A 14835-nucleotide genomic window follows, 5' to 3' on the forward strand; every position below is an offset into this window, starting at 1 on the left:
TATTCAAAAATAAAAACATTATCGCTTTCTCAAAATCACATAAAGTCATATTATAACATCGACTGAGATAAAGAATAAAATGAAATATTAAAAACACGATGTATCTCGCTGCATTGCGCGAGTACGCTTCTAGTATATATATATATATATATACACCATACATACATATATATATAGGGGAGCGTTCAAATGAAAACCGTCCTCATTTGTGTAAATCGTACAAACCACCCTCATACGTCCATTTCATCGTTTAATCTTATGAAATTTTTTTCATGAAATTTTTTCATCTTGTGAAATTGTTTCATATAATACTTTTTTTGATGAATTTGTTTCATATATGGTTATGAAATTGTTTCATATAATATTTAATGAAATTGTTTCATGTATTTCTCTAAAATTAAAATAATGAAGACGATAATATTCATGATTAACACCCTCCAAAATAAAAATGGTTAATCAACATCTCATAATTACAAAAAAATGAACAAAATTAAAAATTATGATTGGTTGAATGTGATTTTCCCGGTTTATACAAATTGGATGATTTTTATTTGAACGCTCCCATATATATATATATATATATATATATATATATATATATATATATTTAATACGTCCAACTGTCAAAATAGTCTCAAATAGTTTAATCAATCAGTTTTTTATGGTCCAAAAGTTCTTCTAACACTCCTTACTAATAATACAGAAGGTTGAATTGAGTAAAATAAAGAGGGGGAGGTTAACTAAATTAAGTTAAGTCAATTTAATAAATTTATTTTCTTCATCTCAAAATAATGTTGTGTTGTCGAATTTGGAGTGAAAAGAAAAAAAAAAGGAAAAAGAAGAAAAAGAAAAAAAAAAAAGGAAATAGAAGAAAAAGAAAGAGAGGGAAAAAAAAGAAAAATAAAACAATTTTTTTATTTGTATTCGTGAAAATGAAGGTAAAGGAAAACATTTTTTTATGAGAAAATAATTAAAATAATCATTTTTACTGGTTGCTTTCACTTACTAGTCACTTTTTTACCAAGTTTACCAAATAACCTTAGGTCCGCAAATTTTTTTTTTTTTACGGATCTGAGTGAAAAATGTAATTTTTTTGTGAAACTGGGTGAAAAATGTAATTTTTTTGCGAATCTAGGTGAAAAATGTAATTTTTTTATGGATAAGAGTACAAATTGTAAACTTTTTTTTGTTTTTTAACTGGGCCCGCAATTATGGACGTGAGTTTTGTTGAAGTATGACTATTTTGATAAATTTGGAGAGAAAATGGCTAGAAAGTGAAACCAACTATGAAAAATGACTATTTTAATAAAAAAAATTTATTTGTGTTTTCAAGAGTGAAGGAAATATACTTTTTTTGTTCTTGAAGACTGAGAGAAAAATATATAAATATATTGTTTTACTAATATATCTTTCAAAAATATATCATTTAATATGAAAGTTTTGGCAATTTTGTAATTTTAAATTTTTTTTTCAAAGTTTTTAATTTCTTTCGTTCCCCTTCCTTCCACATTTTGGGAGAAATTTTTTGAGAAGAAACTTATCGTTAATTTTCTTTTCTTTTTAAAAAGTTTAAAAAACACGAGTTTTTTTTTTTACTTTCCTTCCCTTTTCCTCTCTTTCTATTCCTTTCTTTCGTAAAAAAAGGTTTTGAAAATACAGTGCAAATGTCTACATTTTTATTTATGTTTATCCCAAAAATAAGTGTCTCAAGGTCGGGTACGAATCCAAACGCATTGGTTAAGCCTCAGGGGGATGTAGTGGAAAATTTCATCCACCCCTAGTTCGAGTCTAGGCGTTGTCAAAGCCCTTGTGACCTTAGAAATTCATCTGTGATGACTCTAGTTCATTCGTGGTTGCACGGGGATTAGTCGGTGCGCATAAGCTGCCTCGAAAACCCATCATTATCAAAAAAGCATCTAGTTTCGAAATATGATAACTAAATTCTCAAATATACTCTTAATTGATACACAAATATTTTTAAATTGTACAGAGAAAAATAAAATAAAAATAAATTTGTCATTTAGTCAACTAAAAAATGATTATTATTACACATTTCTAAAGTTATATACAGTGTGAGAAACGTAAGAACGGATCTGAATCATTGATCACCTTTAATTTCAAACTCACTCATAAATAATACTTGATACATGGATTGATCTGATGCATCTCATTTTATTATGTACTTAAAGGTAGAAGTATTTTTTTACACTTTTCACCTTTAACTCTTCTTTTCACCAAAACCCAAACCTATGAACCATTGTTTTGAAAGCAAGGAAAACAAATAAGAACAAAAGCTACATGAGATTGTACAACAATACAATTGAAGAAAACCACAAGGGTGGTGTATGATTGGTTTGAGTTTTGCTCTAAAGGTTAAAAGTACCAGGAGGTCCCATATTCAAATCCAAGGAGAAATAAAAATCCTCTTGTGGCCACGGAGGTTCAAATACGGTAACTTCAGACTATCTGCAAAACAGGTGATCGTCCTGGAATTAGTCTGTTCGCATAACGGATTGGATATCCAGGTTAATAAAAAAATTACAATTGAAGAAAACAAAAAGGAAAAAGAAATTATGAAGGAGTGGCAAGGGTGTAATTAATGGGGATAGAAAGGTCAAAGAAGTGACAGTGAAGATAAAGGGAAAGGAGAAGGTTTCTATGCCGGGCTTTATCTGGCCAATCCTGTTGCCTGCTCCTGGAACAGGAACTATTAACGCCGTCTCCACACTCCGTTTACTCATTTTTTTTAATTTCATATTTAATTTATTAAATAAATGTTTTATCCTCAATAAAACCATATTTCATTAAATAATATTTATTTTTGCAATGTATAAATTTTTTATCCGGTATCAGTTAATTTTTTTTAGCAGTAACGATAACTGTTTGTTAGGTTTGGCGTCACGCAGTACACACACTACCGAGAAAGGAGACAAACAAAGGTTTATATATATATATATATATATATATATATATATTATATGTATATGTATATATATTATATGTATAGAGAGAGAGAGAGAAGGTGGGAGTGGTTTAGAGAGAGAAGAAATCTAGGCGTAGTAGATCAATCAATTTCCTTGGTTAAGTAACGGCGTTTTCACATTTCCTGGTGAAAGAGAGGGAGAGACAGAGACAGAGACAGAGAGAGAGAGAGAGAGAGAGAGAGGGGACAAGTCTTGGAGCTGAAGCAGCGTCATCCGTTCTGGTTTTCTGATCTGTTTATTTTGTAACTGAAGATTGATGGTTTAGGGTTTTAATTGAGCTGGTAATTAAGTTTTATGGTACGGGGGATTTGTTTGTAGGTGTTGTGATCATAAGTATGGATTTTATGTGGAGAATTTGATGATTTTAGAGGTTTAAGTTTTTGACAATTTTTGTATTGGAAGAATTTGAGTTGCTTGTGCTGTTTAATGTACCTTTCGACCATGGACAATCGAGGGTCAACAGTCTTCTCATCTGAAGGTGAAATTTCTTCACTGATTCTTCGATTTTGTTTGAATTTATTATTGACGTGGTATTTTCATTTAATGATTCTCCACAACTAGACACTACTCTTGACTCTATTGGGCTGATTTTGAATTTCAAGGTTGAAATTTGTGGCAATCTGTTTGAAAGGAGCATTTCTTTCAAGGATTTTTGTTTCTATTGACTATTGATGTGGGTTATAGTTTCCTTTTCTAATCTATGCTGAAAATGTTATATGCTCTGTGGTTTAATTCGATTATGAGCTATGGAAGATCTGCTGTATAAGGAGCTATGGAAGGCATGTGCTGGCCCACTGGTGGATGTTCCAAGAGATGGAGAAAGAGTTTTCTACTTTCCTCAAGGCCATATGGAGCAAGTAAATACAAGTTTCTTGATTTTGCTTGAAATCTCATATGGTTTCTATTTTCACGATTCTTTTGACATGGAAGTCCTATTCTTTTGGTTGATTATATGGGTTTTAATTTACCATAATTTGATTGTTCTGCCTTTTCTGCTTCTTGTGGGTTTTGTTTAGTTAGAGGCATCAACAAATCAGGAATCGGATCAGAGTATTCCTCGCTTCGACCTCAATTCAAAGATCCTTTGTAGTGTTGTTCATACGCAGCTACTGGTATGTAATATGTTGTTCTTATAATGTTTGGTTTGGATTACATGTAGCATTTAGATCATGTTTGGTTCATTGGTTGCTTAGAAAGTGATTAAGGAGCTTTTTCTTTTCACTGAATTTGCTTTCACCTTTAACCAATTTCCATTAGTGTGAGAAGAAATGAAAAGGTAATTGTGAGTTTCCATATGGGGAAAGGGAAATCAGACCTAATGAATGGAGAAATAGGAAATTCTTTTTTTGTAAACAACATGAAGGTTTGTTCAAATTGAGAGGGTAGGAAATTGGTATATACCAAAACAACCAGATAATCGCACACGATAATAGTTGCAAAAGTAAACAATATTTATATGGTCCAACAATTTGCTTGTATTCATTTTGGTTGTTAGGATTTTTCTTGTATCTTGTGAATTTTTGTACCACATACGTCAAATAAAGACTCCTACCATATGAAACTAGATAGAAAATAAACAAGAGAAAAACCTGTGATTTTAACCCCCTAATTGTTCCATGAAGTCATAGGCTAGTTTACATTTGAGACTGGGCTCCATATCAGACATATATATATACATGTGTGTGTGTCTTATGAGGCAAGCAATATAATTAAGATCCAATTCGATTAACAAATGAACTGAAATAAGAATGGTTTGAGCTAAATAAGTAATCAAATTTAGTAAGTGCCAAATAAATAGTCTTTAAGATGTGATGGTGATATGTGTTTTTTTTTTCGTAGGTTGACCGGCTGGAATAGTAGATTCATATGTTAAATATTTCTAGCTTTCAATCTCTCAATTTGTTTGGCTTTATTTTAAGTGGCGGGTGATACATTCATTTTCTTGTGTTTTGGTTTGAATTTGTTTAGAATCGATTACCATTGTAGGCTGAACAAGATACAGATGAAGTTTATGCTCAAATCACTCTACTTCCGGAGCCAGATGTGAGAGTTCATGTTTTAGATTCTTTAAAAATACATGGAAAACTGATGCCTTTTGTTCGAACCTCATATGTTTATGCTTTTCTGTAACAACCCATAGCAAAGTGATCCTGCCAGCCCTGATAAATGCCTTGCCGACCCTCCAAGGCCAACCGTTCACTCTTTCTGTAAAGTCTTAACAGCATCTGATACGAGCACTCATGGTGGTTTTTCAGTGCTCCGAAAACACGCAAATGAATGTCTCCCTATATTGGTAATTTCGCTTTTGTTCGTTGTTCTCTTTCTCTGATTCATATGTTTTAACAGTTTGATGTTCCAATTTTCTGCTTTTGTCGGTTTCAGGACATGGCTCAACCTACTCCTACTCAGGAGCTGGTAGCTAAGGATCTCCATGGCTTTGAGTGGCGATTTAAGCATATATTTAGAGGTAATTATATACTCATGCCTTTTGTTTACTTATACTGCAATTGGAAAATCACAAATGTTTTTGGATGTGGAACCTGATTTGAACTGTAAACTGGTTTATGACTTTGCAGATCCAAGTTTTGTACTCTCCATCCCAAAATAAATGTCTAGAAATGTATAATTATTAGTTAAGTAAAAGTGTAATAATAATTACACATTTCTAAAACTGTGTGCCTTTTAGTTAATTGAAGCCATATATTTTTTTTTCATGAGAAGTAACATCTCTTTCATTGAGCAGGTCAACCACGAAGGCATTTGCTTACAACCGGATGGAGTACTTTTGTTACTTCTAAAAGATTGGTGGCTGGGGATTCATTTGTATTCCTTAGGTATTGGTTTCCATTCTTGCTTTGGTCTCGTGCTCGGTTTTCAGTTTAATGAAAATTGCTTGTAACATAACCAAAGTATAATGTTTGACTACTTGTCAAATATCTATAATACCCTTTAGTAAAGATATCTATGGAACTTGTGGACCAAATTATTGTCGTCAACTTGTTTGTAATGATGATAACGGACAAACGGGTAATTTTAATTTGAAATCTTTCTTAAAAGGACATGTTGCTAGTTTTGGGACATCTAAGGAAGGAGCGTTGATCTCACATGCATATTTCTTTGTTGTTATGGTTAGTTTGTAATTTGTACCCTTGACCACATCTTTATTAAAATATGTGATTGTAGGGGGGAGAATGGCGAATTACGCGTCGGTGTAAGACGTGTTGCTCAACAGCATAACTCCATGCCGTCTTCCGTGATTTCGAGCCGCAGCATGCGCCTTGGAATGCTTGCAACTGCATCACACGCTGTTTCTACCCAAAGCCGCTTTGTTGTTTACTACAAGCCAAGGTATGTTACTCCCCGTTGAAGTGAGTATTTACTGTGTTAAATGACATAAATATGGGGTTTTCTAGCCTTGATCCTACTTCTAATTGCTCCAAGGTGAGGTGGGATGTGCACCTGATATGGTGTTGAGTGGCCTAAAAAACTTTTTGGGCGTCCTATCAACTAATTGTAACACCTTTACGGACACAATTGTTTTCCGATAAATTTAAGTCCTATAAAGCAGTCTATTAGGACATTTAGACATATTTTGCCTCCTGTAAAGCCGGTTTTGTTCCCTTTATCCTTGCAATGTAGGTTCTTCCACTATTTGATTTGCTGAAATCTTACAGGACAAGTCAGTTTATCATTGGCTTGAACAAGTATATTGAATCTATAAACAATGGATTTACTGTCGGCATGCGATTTAATATGCGGTTCGAGGGTGAAGACTCTCCAGAGAGAAGGTAAACATAATAGTTATAAGTTGTTGGTGTTTAAGTTGATACAAAGAGATGCCTTTCCCTGAAAATTCCTTGAATTGATTAGGTTTACGGGTACGATAATTGGAGTTGAAGACTTGTCTCATCAGTGGGAATGTTCTAAATGGCGCTCATTGAAGGTAAACATATGAAGTAATTTCTAATGAATCTATTAATTATTTGTAAAGGCATCCTGTATGCACCAATATGCAAGGGCGGGGATGGAAATTTCTGTATGTTTGTCAAAGACTTGTGCTTTGACTTTGTTAGAGTCCCACATCAGCTAGACTTGAAACCTATTCTCTACAATATATGTTAGAACCTCCCTTCTCTTCTCAAGGGCTCTATTGGAGATTAATCTGGGCGTTCCCCATATTCTCGCTCTCGCAGCTCGAATGACAACGAAATAAAAGAAACTTAACTTTCTCCCATTGGTTCCAGGTCCAATGGGATGAATCCACATCCATAACAAGACCAGAAAGGGTGTCACCATGGGAGATTGAGGCTTATACCACTCCTGTTCCCACAAGCTTGGTTCAACCGGTGGCACCTAAAAGTAAGAGGCCTCGACCTTCAGTCAATATCCCTAATCTTGGTGAGTTAATTGTTCTCTTACCTTTATGTTTGTTGTCTCCATATCCTTATTAACCAATTGTGTTTTGTACATTGGGCTGCTTGGTGTTCTAGAACCTGCATGTTCGACTGTATCAGCTGTTTGGAATCCTTCACATGAGCAAACAGAAAATGGTAACAATGGCACTCAACTGGATGCAGACTGGCTATCGTCATCCCACTGAATTCTTCGTTGAATATTTCTTGCAGGTGAAACAGAAGAAAGGAAAGGTCTCTTAGGTTGGTCTGTCCATTCACATTCGAATTATGCGCCTCTAGAATCCGCAAAACTGACCAAAGATTCAATTAAAAGTTCGCATGACTTGAAGAAGTCTGAAAATATTTTGAGTTGTAGATTATTTGGTTTTGACTTAAAGATCGCCCCCAAAGGTGATATACCTAAGGTAGCTCCATCTTTTGAAAGGCATGAATCGGATGGGATTTCAGACCAGAAGCCTGACCACCCATCAAAGGATCATAAAGGTGGTCAAAGCAAACAAAGTGCTTTGTCGCGGAGCCGTACCAAGGTACATCTGATCAATCCCTCAAATGGTGTGAACTTGTTTACACACACACACACATATATATAATATATATATGTGTGTGTGTGTATATATATATATATATATATATATATATGAGGCTAATCCTGTGAGAACTCGTACATCATGTGCTATTTCACATTATCTGTTTCCACATAAGGTTAGGATTTAAGGTATTGGTTAGCATATATTTGTTTCACAATGTCTAGGGACAGATTCATTTGAATAAAAATAAATATCCATAAAAAGCCTGCTAGTCTTTAACGTGCATGTATTAACGTAGTTGTAATGATTGAAGGTTCAAATGCAAGGAGTAGCGGTGGGTCGTGCAGTGGATTTAACCGTGTTAAAAGGATATCATGAGCTCATAGACGAACTTGAAGAGATGTTTGAGATCAAGGGGAAGCTTCGCCCTAGAAATGAATGGGAAATCGTATTTACTGATGATGAAGGAGATATGATGCTCATGGGTGACGATCCATGGCAGTAAGTAACCTTACCCTAGATGCGTCAATCATGAACTAAACCTTGAGGGCCAACTCAACTGGCAAATAGATGCCAGACCTTGGGGCTCCTCTCCATTGGTCGCAAGTTCGAGTCTCCTCAGGGCCACCGAGGATTTTCCTGGCCTGTTATTTAAGGGACCCATGGGATTAGTCGAGGCGGACACAAGCTGGCCCAGACACCCATGGTTAGAAAAAATCGTGAACTATTTGTTAACTGACAAAATCTCGATGCACAGGGAGTTCTGTAGAATGGTGAAACGGATTCTGATATGTTCGAGTCAAGATGTGAAGAAAATGAGTTGTGGAAGCAAGCTGCAACTTTCTTCTTCCATAGACAATGAAGTCTCTGGCTTTAGCTTGGAAGCTGCTGAAAATTGAAAATATTCTGCGGTTTCTTGTACGTAATCTTGGGTGTGTTTTTAGGTTTATGGTCTGCCGTTTTGAAGTCGTCGGTGCTTGAAGATGAAAGAGAGGGGAATAAGGGCACAAGTGGTAGTAATATGGTATTGAAGTTGTTTAGATTGAAGAAATGGAAGCAGGGTAGGATTAGTATGCTTTGTGTATTAGTGGTTTAATGTTTGATTCAGTTTCTTGTGGTTGTATTTTTATGTTATTTGCTTAGTCTTTTGACAACTAGTGACTGGGAGATAAGGAAGCTCTCAAGATTCTAGCCAAAACTCATATATGCTGTTTTTGTTCAAGTCATTTGCTTGCATTTTTCATATCATTAGTAACCATTAATCGAGACGATATTCACATATGTATACAAGTAATCGAAGTTGTTTCTTGGTTTTTGTATTATGAATATGTGCATACCGGATAAATTGTTTACAAATTACGTGTATGCATATGTGTATACTGTAAAGATGAACGGTTATTAGTAGGGTGCTTTTCAGTTTTTCATTTTTTTTACCGTTTTCCCCTGACCCTGTATATATACATGTATATGGATTTGGCCTTGTCTTTTTACATGTGAATCTCTTTAGGATAGAGATTAGGTCTGCATAATTTGTACCTCAAAACCTTTATTTTCGAGAAAGATGTAATGAATGTGTTTGTTTGGTTTGAGAGATTAAGAGGTTGTTTACCCAAATGCTTACCCGGTAAGTGCTTACCTGTAGGAGTCAACACTATAGTTTACTTTGATGCATAAGATTTTAGTACATCAAAACATATCGAATGCAACAATTTACCGGGTAAGCACTTGCCTAGGTAAGATTCGTCATCTTCACTTACCGGGTAAGACTCTACATCCTTCTCATCGCTCTTACCCGGGAAGATTCTTGGTCTTTGTCATGTTCATCCGATGAGGAAATTTATCCGATAAGCACTTACTAAACAAACATTTAGTAAACGGCTCCTAAGTGTGTGTGACAAGGGAAGTGAAATGTTCAAATTTAATTCTCCTGTTTATATAAAGGGTGGTTTAAATTTTTTCAACTTTTCATGTCTTATTTATGTAAGTATTAGTTTTTCCTGCTTTTACGGTATGTCTTCTTCCTACCCTAATAGTCTTAGTGTTGTTGCTTTGTGTTTCTTGTTTGTTTTATCTTGTATATATTCCTATCTCATGTGTACCTGATCCCTTTTTGGTTCATTGTACCCGTTTTTTGTTTGCACACACTTTTTTGCTACTTTTCTCGTGTCTTTTGGTACTTTCTGTTTTTTAAGCTGTGGGTTTCAAAAAAACATCTCGATCCTTTGAGATAGAGATAAGATCTACGTATGCCTGACATACCTCCAAGATTCTACCTCTGTATGGAGATATATTGAGTTTGTACCTTTCGGTCTGGTTTGGTTTGTTGAGACACATGACCTCCTAGAACTAATCAGATACAATATGGAGTTGTTTGGTTTGTTATAAAGAGGTTGTTATGACCTCACAAAATTTGTTGGTCTAAAGCGCTTTTTGGGTACATATCAGTTACGTGTCAGAGCTTCTTTCGATAAGCTATTTTAATGCTTGTGTTGGACTAAAGTCTTCATTTATTATGCCGTCTTTGAATTTTAGATGTATAAGTTGTTTCCCGTAAGATATCCAACATCCTTTTAGGAGCTCGTTAAGGATGACACAAAGCCATTCCATTTGTGAAAGAAGGTTACTACGTGCGTCCTTTTGTTGCTTTTAAACGTTTTTTTAGTACTTTGCTTCAAACTTTACCCCATTTGAAGATCTTTTTGGACTTCTCATAGTGTGCCACTTGTCCCAGACATTCACGGGACACATCGGGACACATGTCACACTCTCCTATGTCCTCGGTTCATGATGAAAAACAGGTTCATAACTGAAGTTTACTCTCATAGTCTATATAATTAAGTCTCAGTTATATACACTTGAAGCCAACTGAATTTGCGAAACAGACGACTTGTTCTGCCAACTTACAAAAAAGATGGCTTATTACCAACATGAGTCATCTTATACGTACAACTTGGATAACACTTGGTACATCATTGATGTATAAATTCATCTAGACTAATGACTATTCTACCCTTCTAGCAAAATTCCCTGAATGAAAGATCAAGAATCATGGATTCGAACAGTGACAACAACGGATTCTTCAATTGGATGACACAACTTGTTGTCGTCCATACTTGAACTAGATGACCCTTCAAATATGATCACACTATGTTCTAAAGGAACCCCTTGTGGGTTTGAGCTCAGGTTGATCGCGGTGGTTGGTTGATCAGGAACCACTAGCGGCTCGTGGTGGCCGTCTTTGGCGGCGGCACTGATGACTGAGCATCTGCAGAGTGGGCATGTGGTGTTCGAATGGATCCAGTTTCGTATGCAATCACCATGGAACACATGTTGGCAAGCTGGTATTTGATGTAGCTTCTCATTCATCTCGAATTCCCCCAAACAAACACAACACCTTCAGATCAAATTTTCATGGAATTCCCGTTAGAATTTTGTTAAAAATCCATGAATATAATGCTTTGGCTTTTTCAAACCATATATTTCCTTGAGAAAATGCATAGCAATGTTACAGTTTGTAAACATGAGTTACTTTGAACAAAATATTCCTTTAAGAAAGTATAATGATTCACGAAGTCAATCAATCAAGAATCGGTTTGATCAAAAACATCTGAATTCATATGCTTACATTGAATCTTTCGCGTATAAATCTTCATCGAACAAGATCACAGTAAGCCTGTCTTCAAGGTTTATCTTCAATCCCATTTCACTCTATAAGAAAATAGACACAAAAGAGCATAGGTTTGAGAGAAAGATATATATATATATATATACACACACACACACATAAGAGAGAGAAAGAGAGAGAGAGTTGTATACATACATATTGAGGGAGAGTTGAGGAATCTTGATTTCTTGAAGGGAGTATGGATGCAGAAGAAGATGAAGAATGGGTGCTACTAAAAGTCCTTTTGAGGTAGAACAAGTAAAACAAGAGAAAAAGTATTATAGAGAAGAGTATGGGGATAGAAAATATGAATGCTTGGTATAATTTCATTTGAAGTGCTTGAGAGTACAAGTGTGAGTTAGCACCAGTGCTTGCACTTGAAGATTGAAGGTACCCCATTGCCTTTTTTAACTACTTAATCTGCTTCTAATCACCCTTTTGAAAACCTAAATGACCCACAACAACACAAAAGGCCCTTCTGAAACTCAAAGAAACCCAACCCTAATGCTGTCTTTTTCGATTACTTGATCAAATGAGGATCTGATCAGTATATGGATGATCAAGTTAGAATCTTGTGGGAGAAAGAGAAGGCGGGTGTTATATGGTTTTGTGCTTTGGTTCACCTACTCGAAGTTTATATAAGAATTAGGAGTAAAAGATACTTGTACGGCTTAAGTTTTCGGCAACAAACTTAAGAAACCCTGGTGGACTTGCTGATTCTTGATTGAGTCAGAACCCAAGTGTATGAATGCAAGTAATGTGAAAGTTAAGAGTCTTTATATGAATGGTGTCTCTGAAAACCAAAAAAGACACTTCTTTGTGTGCAAGAAACTGAACTGGATGTCAAGTTTCTTGATGGAGGAGTTGGAGTCTGTAAACGCAGTTACGTGAAACAGTGAAAGTTGGAATCTTTTGGGAGAAAAAGAAGGTTTTGTTTCTAGTATCCAACTGAATTCATATGAGTTGAGTTCAAAGACTCTTTGTTTGGTTTTATATATTGGAGGTTATGATCAGAAATGGTAGTGGGTTTCTTAGTCGAGTGAGTAACCGAGGGATGGGGTGTATAAGTGGATCATATGGATAGTGAGTTAGACGTGAAAGGAGAAAAGGAAAAGCATATATGATGAGTATAATAAGAAATGGGTTATGAGATGCAGGAAGAAAGTGATGAGAGGGAATTAAACATGATGATTATATATATTCCTTTTCCTTCTCAACTCACATACATATATATATATATATGTATATGTATATATATAACATGGGTGCACTAATTAAGAATCAAGGGACCCTCCAACACTTGCATTTTAATTTGTATATGATTAGTAGAAACATCACATCATTGTGGTAATGCTGCTCCCTAGACCCACATTCATATTGGTGCACTAGCTTTTATATATATATATATATATATATATATATATATATATATATGCTTCTTTCACTGGCAAATGCTTCACCTTGGGTTGCTATTTGATTAGGATATGATATAATAGAGCATGCAATCTATTGTGGGCATAATTTGTTATGGTTGGACAAGATTTTATACCCTTTTTTGATATTCGGGTTACTGTTAGAACAATTTCAAGTATTTAGTATTTATAAGTCAAAAAGAGGGAGGAGGAGAGGATGACGTAACAGATCACATAAAGCCAATCGGAGTGGCTTAACTGAAGAGCTATCACGGAGGTGTTGTAGAACAAGAAGGTTTAGTGCTTTAATGGACTTACGGTGGACCATGTTAGACAGGATATTGAATAAGGTTTCTGGGCGGAGTTGAACGTTGTGTCTGGGGGGTGTTAACAAACCTAGTCGAGCTGAATAGCAGGTTGTTCAAGCTTGTCTCGAGAAAATAATATTAGATTCAAGCTTAAATAACTTTTTCAAAGTAGTGCTTGAACTCGATGCTCGTTTAACACATTTGAGTTATATATTGTACCTAAATAGGCTCGAATTCAAGATCCATTAACTCGTTCATTGGCTCGATAGGTCTTATATTTTGATTGTATGATTTATAAACATAAGAACATGTATGGCTTGAAAAAGTGTAACATCAAATGGCTCGGCTCGTGTCAACTAGAAAATTTTAATCGAGCTTTCGAACAAACCGATTCATACATCAGTGTTATGGAGCTCGATTCGTTAAGTTGAACCAGTTTTATCTCATGTTTGAGATTGACTTGAACTCGAGAATTATTAAGCTCGAGCTTAAAAATGGTTAGCACCCCCTTGTGCCTATCATGAAAAAAAATTGAAAGAGGGAAGATTATGATGGTTAGGACATGTTAGCACAAGACCGATGGTGGCACTAGTGAAAAGAGTAGAAGGCGTGACAGTTAACCGGTATGATGAGAAGGAAATGAGATGAGCACTGGATGATGGAGATGGCAGCCTTAAGACGTTTCTGACGACATGACTTCTAAGAGTTTTTGGCAAAGTAGTACTAGGATAGTAGAGACATGTAACAAGTACGGATGAGAAAAAAGAAGCACAAAGGCTAAGAGTGGCATACGAGAACAGTTATGGAGCTAACAGATAAGTTATCAGAGTCATACCATACAGTTAGCGGATTATGTATTTCCTCACATTCTTTATGTTTCAACTTGTTTATTTCTTCTATCGTTTTCGTTACTTATTATTTATTAGTCTCGTTTTTTTTTTCTTTCTGCTCACATTTTCCATAAGTCGTGGATCTTAATGGAAACATACGTTCTAACATTTAGAGTATGACATACCATATTGGTTTGATTTGATATCACATTTGAATAAAAGTATTTGAAAATTCATTAATGAACCAAAAACAATTAAATCAATATGTATTGTATTATTAAACAAAAAGATAATCACGTGTAATTTGAGGATTAAATAATTGTTAGTAAACCATAAGGGTAGTGTCTGATTGGTTTGAGCTTGGCTCCAAAGGTTAAAAGTACTAGGAGGTCTCAGGTTCAAATCTAAGGAGGAATAAAAATCCTCTAATGGCCACGGAGGGGTTTAAATACGGTGGCTCCAGGCTATCTACAAAATAGATGGTCGTACTGAGATTAGTCGGCTCGGATAGTGGGTTGAATAGTGTATGATCAATGTGGTCCACCACCAATCAAGATCCTCTTTCATTCCTAATAATTTTCATTTCTTTAATACCAAAACCATTAAACATTTAAATTCTTGAGTTCAAATTTCATATTTGAATATTGTTTGTTGAATGTTAAGAATTTGATGGAAATCTAAGTGACTTTACTTAG

General features: G+C 35.1%; 2 protein-coding genes across 4 annotated transcripts; one reads left to right on the forward strand and one right to left on the reverse strand.

The window, feature by feature from the left end:
- Positions 1-3115: 3115 nt before the first annotated feature.
- Positions 3116-9152, forward strand: LOC112520843 (auxin response factor 18-like). 3 transcript variants are annotated; one of them, XM_025129458.1, is made up of 16 exons: positions 3117-3265; positions 3353-3462; positions 3738-3841; positions 4001-4096; positions 4971-5027; positions 5125-5277; positions 5367-5451; positions 5728-5818; positions 6168-6332; positions 6659-6772; positions 6855-6927; positions 7229-7382; positions 7475-7534; positions 7610-7926; positions 8240-8427; positions 8684-9152. In XM_025129458.1, the coding sequence occupies exons 2-16, from the start codon at positions 3411-3413 to the stop codon at positions 8823-8825; spliced, it is 1851 nt and encodes a 616-aa protein (XP_024985226.1). In that variant the 5' UTR covers positions 3117-3265; positions 3353-3410; the 3' UTR covers positions 8826-9152. The 3 variants fall into 3 exon arrangements, with proteins under 3 accessions (XP_024985224.1, XP_024985226.1, XP_024985225.1); XM_025129456.1 differs by having other exon boundaries at positions 3116-3462; positions 3729-3841; XM_025129457.1 differs by having other exon boundaries at positions 3118-3462.
- A 1661-nt stretch (positions 9153-10813) lies between these two features.
- On the reverse strand, positions 10814-12496 carry LOC112522048 (probable E3 ubiquitin-protein ligase RHA4A). Its single transcript, XM_025131113.1, has 3 exons — positions 11747-12496; positions 11552-11634; positions 10814-11320 (listed from the first exon to the last, which is right to left on the reverse strand). Exons 1-3 carry the CDS (start codon positions 11987-11989, stop codon positions 10966-10968), a joined length of 681 nt encoding a protein of 226 aa, XP_024986881.1. The 5' UTR covers positions 11990-12496; the 3' UTR covers positions 10814-10965.
- Between the last annotated feature and the right edge of the window lie 2339 nt (positions 12497-14835).

The sequence above is a fragment of the Cynara cardunculus genome (assembly GCF_001531365.2).
Source record: "Cynara cardunculus var. scolymus isolate 2C chromosome LG 11, CcrdV1, whole genome shotgun sequence".
Classification (NCBI taxonomy): domain Eukaryota; kingdom Viridiplantae; phylum Streptophyta; class Magnoliopsida; order Asterales; family Asteraceae; genus Cynara; species Cynara cardunculus.

What these genes read in the sequence shown, in the direction of transcription:
- LOC112520843 (XM_025129456.1), top strand. Translation starts at nt 3,411, where the DNA reads ATGTACCTTTCGACCATGGACAATCGAGGGTCAACAGTCTTCTCATCT. An exon ending in GAAGACTCTCCAGAGAGAAG is followed by an intron (nt 6,773 to 6,854) that starts GTAAACATAATA and finishes TGAATTGATTAG; the next exon opens with GTTTACGGGTACGATAATTG. An exon ending in CTAAATGGCGCTCATTGAAG is followed by an intron (nt 6,928 to 7,228) that starts GTAAACATATGA and finishes CATTGGTTCCAG; the next exon opens with GTCCAATGGGATGAATCCAC.
- LOC112522048 (XM_025131113.1), bottom strand. Translation starts at nt 11,989, where the DNA reads ATGGGGTACCTTCAATCTTCAAGTGCAAGCACTGGTGCTAACTCACAC. An exon ending in CCTCAACTCTCCCTCAATAT is followed by an intron (nt 11,635 to 11,746) that starts GTATGTATACAA and finishes ATTTTCTTATAG; the next exon opens with AGTGAAATGGGATTGAAGAT. An exon ending in TTATACGCGAAAGATTCAAT is followed by an intron (nt 11,321 to 11,551) that starts GTAAGCATATGA and finishes TTTGATCTGAAG; the next exon opens with GTGTTGTGTTTGTTTGGGGG.